Source organism: Lytechinus variegatus, chromosome 2, assembly GCF_018143015.1.
Source record: "Lytechinus variegatus isolate NC3 chromosome 2, Lvar_3.0, whole genome shotgun sequence".
NCBI classification, from domain to species: Eukaryota; Metazoa; Echinodermata; class Echinoidea; order Temnopleuroida; family Toxopneustidae; genus Lytechinus; species Lytechinus variegatus.
The window spans coordinates 57,852,908-57,864,934 of record NC_054741.1 but is presented as its reverse complement, the minus strand read 5'-3'; the positions used below and the strand labels follow the sequence as shown (position 1 = coordinate 57,864,934).

At 38.3% G+C, this 12,027-nt stretch overlaps 1 protein-coding gene across 1 annotated transcript in view; it reads right to left on the bottom strand.

Annotated features, from left to right (window-relative positions):
* The window catches only part of LOC121408461 (dynein heavy chain 10, axonemal-like), a 59,213-nt gene that overhangs the window by 30,256 nt on the left and 16,930 nt on the right, over nt 1-12,027 (bottom strand). The window contains exons 20-34 of the mRNA XM_041599938.1: nt 11,491-11,766; nt 10,482-10,584; nt 9,659-9,837; nt 8,491-8,702; nt 7,857-8,013; nt 7,285-7,518; nt 6,314-6,436; nt 5,469-5,702; nt 4,799-5,022; nt 4,109-4,378; nt 3,367-3,550; nt 2,611-2,745; nt 1,934-2,086; nt 1,083-1,271; nt 231-377 (exon numbers count right to left, since the gene is read on the bottom strand). Coding sequence (XP_041455872.1) covers nt 231-377; nt 1,083-1,271; nt 1,934-2,086; nt 2,611-2,745; nt 3,367-3,550; nt 4,109-4,378; nt 4,799-5,022; nt 5,469-5,702; nt 6,314-6,436; nt 7,285-7,518; nt 7,857-8,013; nt 8,491-8,702; nt 9,659-9,837; nt 10,482-10,584; nt 11,491-11,766 — 2,820 coding nt within the window. The remainder of the gene's footprint in view (nt 1-230; nt 378-1,082; nt 1,272-1,933; nt 2,087-2,610; nt 2,746-3,366; nt 3,551-4,108; nt 4,379-4,798; nt 5,023-5,468; nt 5,703-6,313; nt 6,437-7,284; nt 7,519-7,856; nt 8,014-8,490; nt 8,703-9,658; nt 9,838-10,481; nt 10,585-11,490; nt 11,767-12,027) is intronic.

Below are 12,027 nucleotides of genomic sequence, written 5' to 3'. Positions count from 1 at the left end.
GCTGTACATGTGGACTATTATCTCCGCATTCAATGCATTTTAGTCAAATTCCATATTTTTATACTAAGTCTAAAAGTCGTGTCTGATAGGATAAAAAAAAAGATTTACCATCAAAATAAGGAAAGAAATATGTTTAAACACTAACAATCTTTGTACCAGTGACTGGGCTGGTAGCAAACATCCAGAAAACTGAGGTTCAATAATCAAACAATCAGACAGGTCAGGTTTACCTCTGGCAATTCTGCAGAGCCTCTCTTGAGTTCACCAGCCATGACAAGGACCGACTTGAGAGCTCTCAAACCAAAGTCATAATGGTACTGCTTGGAAAGCTGCTCCTTTGCAAGTTTGTACAGCACAGTCATCTTCTTAGCTAGCACCTGTAAAATCAAAGATCGGAAGGTTAGTTAAAGTTGTTTTCCCCAAATTCTAAGCATGCTTGACAATTTACATATTCGACATCTTCTGACTCAAAGGGCATCTCGATACAAGAATCTAGTAACTTACAGTCATACTGAGAGATGCATAAGATTCTTTCCTATCAATATACAGCTGTATATGTAGTTAAAACATAAAAATCCTATTTCTTAACTATATTGAACTGAGATCAATTGCAGTTTGAGTTTGAAGTGAATCTATCGCACCTCTCTGCCAGTAGTGCATGGCTCACGGCACCATTTAGTGTCAGCACTAACAAGTTCTCTGACAGTTACCATAGCAACAGTCACAGAGATGGTGGGTGCTTCATAAAGCAGTTTGTAAGTTAAGAGCAACTTTAAGAATGACTGGTGATCCTTTCTCTCCTGCTAAATAAACACCAACAGACATTTAATGGTGAATATCATTTACCACAAGAAAGGATCACCAGTCGTTCTTAAAGTTGCTCATAATTTACGAACAGTATGAAACAGCCCCCAGTACTTCTTACCCAATCAAAAGCAAGGATTTCACTGACTTGTCAGAGCTAACATTCCCCTGTTTGTCAGTGCTGACAACTTTCATGAACATTCCCCTGTTTCTTAGTTCCAGACATACTAGTATTTCTAGTATTATTTCTTTCTCTGATAGAAGTGAATAATACGTACCTTGGCCATGAGGAAACCTTCAGAGAACAACATGATCTCACAGATCTGTTGAAGATCAGGAACAATAACCACCACCGGTCTGAAGAGGGCCTTCACGCTCTCAGGAAGCTCAGTGCGACCAGCATAACCAGGGTTCATGGTGATGAAGATACCCATACGATTGTCCATTGCAATCTCCATTCCTTCAAACTGTACAAAGAAATAATGAGGTAATAAAGTTAGTCTTAGTAACACTATTTCAAATCAATATAGAGTTTCAATAAGACCTTTGCTAACAATCCATACTACTCTCAGTCTATCTCAGTCAAAATTCATCAATCACTAAACAGATTTGCAGTAGAAGGTTGCAAAAATATGGTAAATTTAGTGACATGAATGCGACTATTGCCAAATGTGATGGAGCCTCAAAGAAAAATATTTATGCTTTTAACAAGTGTGCTTTGAACCAATCAATCATTTACATTATGGATATATCGCAGCAGTGCTTTTCCAGTACCAGGTCAGTAACTGACAGAAGTTGCACTCAAGTCTACTGTGAGATTCCTCACATAGGCCACTAAAATGTAATTTTGAGCAAGCTTTTTTTTCTGCAAACAATGATACTGTGACTTGTGCTTGAAAGGAATATTCTTTTTCCTTGTGGGTGCAAGCAGTTGCCATGAGAGTTGCCTCCGTTTTGGAACTCATTTATTAAAGAATTCTCATATATCCCCAAACATTTTGCTGCATGGTGTACAGATTACTCCATTTAATGTAGACCAGAAGTGGAAAAAATCCTTGGAAGTGCAAATTGACTGTATGGAAACTTGCCTAATACATGTATCAAATTGCAACCTTTTCATTCTTTTTACCTGGAACCTCTTGAGGTTATGGATGAGAGCATTCCTAATGGTTTGAATCTGGGATGAGATGACGGAGAGTACTGAGACATCAATACGGTTGAACTCATCAAAACAACCCCATGCACCGCACTGGGCTAGACCAGAGAAGATCTTGCCGACAGCCTGCAAAGAAAAACAATTTCATTCCATTAATAATTAACAACAGAAAGATCTTGTCTAAAAAAATTCCTTCACTTCAATGTGTGTTGTGTTTGATATTGTTCATGTGGATAAAAAAATCATTCAGGATGAAAAAAATATATGTATTTGTGCAGACAGAAAAGGCATCATTTCATTTCAAAGCTGGCGATTCCAAATATGAAGTATATGGAATTATATGTACATTATTTTCTTTCACTATTTTGAGCACTAAACAATAATTTCAGAAGAAACTATTCAGGGCTCATTTGTACAACATCACATACACTAATAGAATCCTACAGCATAGATTGTTTAAGGTTAAAACAATGTTAATCATGGCCTTTAAACTTTTGATTCACGAAGTGAATACTGTTCAAAGTTATACTGTGTAAATGGAAAAAAAAACACACACACACAAAGAAAAAACCTCCATCCTTTCTGCAAAGCACCCCAGGACACCTGAAGAATATTCATTGTATAAAAAGAGTATTAAAGTGATGACTGACCTTGTAATCCATGCCCTCACCACAGTTGGTGACGACGCAGAGAAGACCTAGAGCCTTGGCCAGATCCTTGGTAGTCTCTGTCTTACCAGTACCGGCAGGACCAGCTGGGGCACCACCAAGTTGCATAGACAGGGCCTATTCACACACAAAAAAAAAATTGAGAGTACTTTCAATGAATACTGGTGGGTGTTTCATAAAGCTGTTCGTAAGATACGAATGACTTTACGCACAACTGGTGATCCTTTCTTGTGGTATGTGATATCCCTCTGTAATTGATTTATGACCTAAGAACATGTTCCAGTCGTGCGTAAAGTCGTTCGTAACTTTAGGAACAGCTTTATGAAACACCCACCTGATACTATAATTTTACTTGGTCTTTTAATGCAATACCTGGCTGATTATATTGAATTACCTTTCAATAATTGTTTAATTTATAGCAATTCATTTTAAAATGGAGGACCACATTCTTTAAGCTCTGTCTTTGATTTTGGTGGCCCCCACTCCTCCTCACTTTTCAAAATCATGACTTTTATTGTTGTAAATATGAAATATTGAAAGCAGAAAGATAACTGATTGTATTGGAGCATTTGAATTTGTCAAAAAATTCATGGAAATAAAACTATGATGTATTCAGCTTATGTAATAAACTTGAAATATATAAGCCTACTCTATCATTTGTCGTCACTAGAAAGTAATTCAGGAACTTGATATGCATTGATGATTTTAAAGATTGGTGACAAAGTTCATATGACCTACCTGTGTGAGTGTAAGATAGATTCTGTCTGTGAGAGGGGTGATCACCAGTCTACCATTCAGTCCCATATATTCATAACCATAGCCAAAGGTTCCAGTGCACTGACGCACGTTGAGCTCATCAGGCTCACGATCCCAGTAGAATCGTAGCTGACTCTCCCATTCAAATTCCTTGGCATCAAGGATACTGAAAGAAAATATATCATGAATCTTAATAACATATACACATATTCTACTGTTTGTACAATTAACCCTCAAGTATAATGCTTTGATCTTCTAATTTGATATTACATTAAATCTATCATTCTTTACCACCAATCATTTGGCATCAACATGTTTAAGTTATTCCTTCATAAGTGAAATTAAGGTGAGACAACCCAAATTGCAAAGAAAGTGTTTTGCAAAGTTACAATATAAAGAAATAGAATCTTTTGATCTTTTTTAGGCTAAGGATAGCTATTGGATTGAAAGAATATAAAAAAAAGATATAAAAGCCTTTAGTTTGCAGCAATCTCCTAATTTGCTAAAAATTGCATATATACCTATGAAAGGGATTGAAATAACAATACATTTTTAAGTATGTAGACATATATTGCCATTTAGGACTTTGAACAGCAGTCTGTTTTATGTTTTAATCTTCTAGTCAACTATAATCATTAAAACTTTTGGTCTTAGACCAATCCTAAAGCATGTGGTGGCTTACAGGCTGATGATGTCATCATTGCCTTGAGTATCCATTCATTACCTGTCTCTCACGAATCCATCGATGATGTCTCTGGCATGCACATCGATGATGAGAACAGTGTTGAACTTCTTCCTTTCATTCTTTGAGAGAGGTGATCGGACCTGGACGACAAGGTCATCGATCTGTTGATGCATCCTCTTGGCGTACGTCTTCATGGCAACCTTGTCACCCTGTCTGACCTTCTGGAAGACATCTTCGACCTCCCACGTCCACCAGACCTGATTAGTGGCCAGGACAACCATACCTTGGTACAGGAACATCCACTCCACCCTGGAATATTCAAGATGAAAATTCAACAATACTTTTATCTTGCATCAGTTTTGAAGTTAAGGCCCAAACACTCAAGGACAAGACATGCTCAAGGACAACCCCTAGACATGCACAAGGACAAGGTCTGAATGTCCAAGGCCAAGGCATTGAAGTAGTAGGCCCTAAGGCCAAGGTCGAGCATTTCAGCACAAGACTGTCTTACATCAATAATAATCTTACATACCGGTAAACTCCTTACTTCTCCGTTTTCTAATATGCAAATTCCATGTTACTCAGTGACCTGTAAAATTTTTTTTGATAAAGCAATTGTGAACAGTCAAATTCGTAGAGAAAACATGTTTCTACACACGTACTGCGCTATGCAACAAAGCTTGGTGCAACTCATACTACACTCCAAAAAGATGAAATACCATTACTCACCTGGATTTGCTTTCACAGTAAGTAAAGATGGCTTCTTTGGTGATGAGTCGATTGGTTCTCCTCATCTCTTCCAGGACACACGTCATCCAGTCCTCCACCCTGCCTTCGGCTGTTACAACCTGTCTGTAGTTCATCATCTCTCCTTCCGCTGATACCATCGCCAAGGCGACCGTCTCCTTGTTGTTACCCTCTTGGAATTTCAGCGAGGCAATGTTGTCAAACATCTGATGAAAGGAAGGGGATTGTAATGATTCAATTTTCTCTCGATATTGGGTCCCTCATTTATCTTAAACATGGTATACAGAACCATAATGGGCATGTCACAATACCCACCCCCTCCCTCTGGATAACAACATAAGCTTACCAATGCAGTAATGTATCAAATACAGCATACAGCTAAGACTTACAAGCAGTCAACTTAAATCTTGGTGAAATATTACCAGGTATAAAAAATGTTCACTGATGCTTAAAAAAAGCTTTCAAAAGCTCCTCCCAAAAATCAAGGGTTTCCATACAAACTATATCAGGGGAATGTTATATAAGGTGTCTTGTCAAAGTTTTTTACAAGCAAATTTCCTGATAACCAATCATATGCAAGGATTTTAGTTATGAAACTGAACAGCGAATAACACCAAGAAGTCAATTCATGAAACCTTATCCTGAATGTCACCTTTATCATATGTTCTTGCACACAGGTAGGCTCACTGCTTCCGAGGATAGACAGCAACTCATCGTCAGAGATGAAGAAGAACCGTGGGAAGGCATTTCTCTTGGAGTCTAGGTAGTCGTTGAGACTCTTCTGACACTTCTCCAGACCGGTGCTAATCATCTCAAGATCCTGAAGACGGTTTGGGGCGTGGCAGGCATCCTTGATCTTTGGATTCGCCACGGTATCATGCATGATCTACAAATGGGGAGAAAATTATAATCTCTAAATCTATGGACAGAACATACATCTTGTAATCCTTTATGTAACATAATTATGCCTGTTGACAAGTTGAAATGCAAATTTCCTATATGTTCAGTAGAGTGGTGAAAGAGCTGAATAGTCTGGACTAATTCTATCTTCATATGAAAAAAAAATAAGTACAGAAGAGAAAGTATAATCCACATATTCTTTGTGTGTTATGTTCCCATCCATATTAGAGCTCTGATTCAGAATCTTTTAAAACAAAATCTGATTTAGATTGTGTTTTTAAACACAATCTTTTGTCTAGGAACATGGAAGTTTCCTTAACCAACAAGAGATTATATATGATTATATCATTTAGTTGAGTTAAAAAAATTATTTTGAATGTTTACCTTCTGATGAGAGCATAATGCCCTATTTCAGTGCCTAATTTCATTTACTTCCTTCCTTCTTATTCACTTTTCCATATTTTAATTTTTCTTTCTTCCTTCATGCACAAAATTACATACTATCTTGCTATGTATTATGCACTATAAAACCACAAACTATAATTAGTAGAATCATGATCACTATGAATGACTGAATGACACGACTGGTTTATGTACCTTCTTGAAGGTCTTGTCGATGGCATCAAACTTCTTGGCCTCCTCTGGAAGCTGTGATCTGATGTCACCACCGATGAAGATACTCTCCAGGTACATCCATTTACGCTGTACTACCAGCCAAACCTAGGGGTGACAAACAATCAGCATTAGATCAGTATCAACCTTCCTTGAACAAATTAAGCTTGAAATGACATTGCCGTGCAGGCTTGAAACCTGCATTATTCCACATATACATAAAAAATAGAATATGAGTGGTTTCTTGTGGGACTCAAATATACAAATAATGCAGATATGTAAGGTAAGGTGATAGAAATTGATAATGAAAACACATTATTGAATTCCTTTAATTTATTTTACGACAGAAATTGTGTACGGACGAAAACTGACAGTTCCTTTGCCACAATAAAGTGTGACACTGTGACAGGTAGCATACCTTCTTGGTATGAAGGAATGGATATGTTTAATTCCACAAAGATTATCACATATTTTTACTGTAATGATGCAACCATACCCAATATTTAGAAATATTCAACACAATATTAAAAAAAAGGGATATCAAAGTGCAGGAGGGTCAGGGAATTTCTGCACAACACAAATTTTCATTATCCAAATATTTCACACAATGTTGCAGGCTAGTGAGGGGAATGGGATATTACTTCAGGCACACAGGAATTTAGTCCCTCTCGAGATATTGAGAGATCTGTTTCTGTTCCTGTTTATGGTAACTCCCGCAGGAACTCGGCATGACAGCGTTTTGCTGGTAAACGCCAAGCTGGTATATGACCAATAAACTAGGAAACATTTTGCATCTAGGTTAACCAGTCATAGTGGCTGACCTTATAGACGACAGATATTACTCTCAGGCCTTTTTATCGAAGTGGAGACAATGGCAGAGTAGGGATTCGAACTCACAACCTTGCGATTATGAGTCCAATGCTCTAACCACTGGACCACAGATCAACAAGCATTACCTCAAGGACTTCTCCAATCAGGGACAGGCTCTTCTCCCAGGTCTGGACTTGGTTGAGGAAAGGACCGATGAAGCGTGAAGCAGACATACTCTGAAGGTTCATGGAGTTATCATCCAGGATCTGCATGACCTCGTCCACGGCTCCCACGATATGACCGCGCTCCTGGGTGCCCTTCATGTACTTGATGACGTTGAACTTCATGCCTTCCCAGACTTCAGTCACTTCCTTGATACCCTGTATGATCAGAACATGGTAATAGTTTGTCATCATTATTGCCATCAAAAGTTAACATCACCATCATAATTATCATCAATAGTAATCCATATTGTCACATCATCATCATCATCACCATCATCATCAACATCATCATCACCACCACCATAATCATCACCATTAATCCTCATTGTCACATCACCATCATCATAATGAATCATTAAGAATCATTGCTGCTTCACTATCATGACCACCATCATCATCATCATCATCATCATCATTGTCATCGCCACCACCACCATCATCATCATCAAAATTGCAAACCTAAAATGTGAAATGAACCAGAACAAAGAACTTGCCTTTTCAATGCTCAACTCTTTAGAAGCACTGGTGACAATATCTGCAATCACTTCCTTGAAGTTGTGAAGCTCCATGGCAAAGAGATTATCCAGCGTGAAGGTATCAGGATTCATGTCAAAGGACTGCCCTGTCTTGATCATCAACTCCTTCCAATGGCTGTCAAGGAAAACAAGCATGACAGTCAGTCAGTAGCTCAAAATTTTAAATCCATTTTTTTTTCTCATTGAAATGAGGTGACAGGATTAACCTCACACTTGCGGCAATCATCCTTGCTCCCTCCCTCCACGGCATCAGGAGTAAACCATGCATTCACAGAGTAGCCACTTCATATTCTCCATTTCATGGTATAAATTCCTGCTACGGTCCTATTCACCTCACATGGGTTGAGAACAATACAATAAAGATGAATGTTTTGCTGAAGAAAATTAGTGACTGGATAAGGAATTAAATTCACAGCCTCTGACTGAAAGATGAGAGTCAAAGGCACTACACCGGGATGCTTCAAAGACTATTAAATAAAAGAAGAAAACATTAGCACAACTTCCAAGCCTATCACGTCTCTAACCCTTAACAAACAAAATAAGACACAAATCATGTCAAATCTTCAAATCACACTATGCAGCAGCCGCTTACCGATCACGCAGAGCTTCATTCTTGAGGTCCACAAAGAGTGGGATGGAATCCCTGAACTCCTTCATACGTCCTTCAACCATCTGAGCCGTCCGGGAGCCCTTGATGTCACGGGGGAGCTTCTTGAGTGACTTGATGAAACCCTCGATACCATCAACCAGGTGGTTCACATTCAGGTTGGCCCAAAGAGTCTGGGCCCATTCTTCACGAGCAGCCTGAGTAGAATGACAGGGGAACATAATACAACAATTAATTACATAGTAGGGTTGTATCATATAATTTTTTGCTAGATTTAAAATGTATGGCAATTCACAGTAGCGAACTCTAATATATAAAGGGGAATATAATTTTGTGACATGTGGTCCGATGAAAAATCTGCAAGTTCAGCCTCAAATATAAGCTTCACCAAAAGCCTTTCACTGTAAGTCTGTTTATAAACCTACCTTTTGGGCTCTGTAGATATCACAGATCATATCAAGTCCAAAGAAAAATTCCCTGAAGCTAATAGACATTTATTTTCACTGACTTACTCGTTGATCAGATGCAATGATAGAGTTTTATCTGTAATTGTCACCAACTAACTTGCTTTCACTCAATTGGGGCCCCATCGTACAAAGAATTGCGATTCATCTGAACAGCAACAACTGTGGAAAGCCAGAAATGTCAACATCAAAAATGCGTATTTTTCTTCTTTTTTTCTAAATATGATGTATATTCACACATTCATCGTTTTCATGACGATTCAGTGTGCTTATCTTTGTTCACAAAGTACATTGTGTAAATTTCCTAAAGAGAAAATTATGACATTGATGGATTTCCATGTAGTTGAAGTTGATCGGATCAATGGTAACTCTTTGCAAGACGGGGCCCAGATGTACAGTAGCTGTTGTCAATGAAATTCTCAGACTATATGATTTATGAAATGGGGATGATATATCTAAGTATAGGGTAGTCAGAATTATATGAAGAACAAGAACAATCATTCAAACAAGAATGCTGCTTGGAACTGAAAACAAAAGCATGACAATCATCAAGAAGCTTTTTTGTACCCACAAATAAGATTTATACGACCTGAAAATTAGTTGATAAAGCCAGAGTTCAGTCTTTAACTTTAAAAGTAGCAGCCCTGTTTCAAGAAAAATCAAAAAGTGTGAAATATGTTACTGCCTACCTTCTGAGATTTGTAGATGTCGTAAATCTTATCAAGACCAGACATTTCCTTCTGGACTTGAAGCAGTTCAGGATACATGGTGATGGGCAGATCAAACAGCTTCTCAGCATTGGCCAACTCCTGTCTGTCTCTCTCATAGGTAGCCATTTCTTTTTTAAATTGCTCCAGCAGTTCCACACCTATTATTTATTAAGAATGAAATAGACGATTATTGCATGCTCAGGCGTTAAGGAATTGCAACACAAAGGCAGGTCCTCTAGGTTACCCTGTTCAAAATGGTGTCACATCAATTGCAGAGTGTTTGCTAACTTACTATTCTGGTTTACTTACTAGATATGAATAATTTGGGTAGTATGGTTTGGAATATGTTTGAACAGTTCATTGGTATTTTGTATGATCTATACCGCTCGACAGGACCCAGGGCTTCAATCAATATATATCAACTTGGTTAATACTCCAGCATCATAGGTAATTAGTCCCTATCTCACACCAAATAGACAAACTACTATAAACTTGGCTGAATTGCCATTTGGTCAACACTGCACTGGTGACAACAATGGCAATTCCACACATCCAAGGAGGGATCAAATTATGTTTCCCACTATAATAATGTAAAAAAAAACATATCATGATATACAAAAGAAATAGTGAGTGGTTAGTGCGATCGGTTCCCTCATTTACATCCTGACCACGACGTGCATATAAATTTTTTGTGAAATCATGCAAAGCTTTACAATGTAATAGATTTCTTATTTTCTAATCTGATTTTGATGTTTTGTTCCCCTTCCGTCCCTGAACTCATGATACAGAAATACATTCCTACCTTTATCTAGATCATTGCCTACTGCTCCCGGGCCATTCATCTTGAAGCGTTCTTGGAAGCTATTCAGCTCAGTGCTGAAGCCACCTATCTGCACTTGAGTGATCTGTCAAGTAGGAAGTCATGAAAGGGATTATCACTTTAAATTCACAACTCTGAGAAACATAGAGTCATTCACACATGGGGTGACAGAGCACAGCAATATTTTCTTTCAAATCGATGAATATTCAAAAAAAAAAAAGGTCTTCTCCCTGCACATCATAAACTGCCACAAAGTTGTTTCAGATGATGATTTAAAACTATTGAATTTGATTCATAACTTGATAGCGCGATTACAGAGTAAAGCCAAATAAACTAGAAATGAAATGGAGCCAAAGCTCATGAAAGACTAGTTTGTTCTGCTCCTTGGAATAAATGTTAACAGTTTTTAAAAAGGCTTGTCTTGAGAAGAAAAAACATACAAAGGAATAAAAATAATACGTGTTAATTATCTCAGGTCTGAAAAGGGGCAAAAATGAATAATGAATGAATGTGAAGATTGAATGCTGATATCTTCGCCTGGAAAGCAGAATGGCAGTAGTTTGCATGTGAATAGCATTTTACTGATGCTGGCATAAGGCATTAAGATCAAGCATGCCCCACACGATATGCACAGTGCACCTGCACCCTTCTGCATGACCATGAAGAATGAGAAGTGTCACAAGTGTAAATCCTAATGCCCTTCTGCCAGCAAGATGACATATGAAACATCCATTGCTTCAAGTCATATAGCTGCATATCAATTGTCACATTAAGGTGCCAATAAAGAATGATGGGGTAGATTTTGAGGTACCTCAGGCAATGGTGGTACCTCAGGCAATGGTTCGTGTAGTCTCCACTACACTTCGCTACCCTCCACTACACCTACCCAAACCATCGGTGTAGAGGAGGTAACAGTAGTGAAGTGTAGTGGAGCCTACATGGACCATCGCCTGAGGTCATTTTGACGGTACAGTGCACATGTTGGACATACCTCGGTGAATTTTTTCTTGACAACCACCAGACTAGCGTCCACGTGTTTGGACTCTAAGAAGAGATCATCCCACATCTGCTTGATGTTCTGACAGGTCTCCGTCTCTTCCTCCGACACCGGGAGGTTGTACATGGACAAGGTGCGGTAGCGCTCCAGGATATCGGCGATGCGCATCTCAACGGTCAGGGACATGTCACGGATGTCAGAGATGACGCGCAGGACAAACTTGAGGTCCTCAAGCGTGTCGGGAGCCCTCTTCAGGTCAGAAGCCAAGCCCTGAGAGAACATTCATTTAAAAACAAATAAGTCAAAAGATCCATTGTTTCATTTCTGATGAATGTCACAACTACAGGTAAAACAGTATAATCATCAACTATGAGCATTAATCAGTGTAGTGAATTTTAATGTGATTAAATGAAATGGAAGAGAAGGATTCTCAATCTAAAACACAGAATTTAGATCTACATTAATGTAATCAGTGTATAAAGGTTAAGGTATCTATAAATGTTCAAAAGATAATCTGAGCAGATTTCAGAC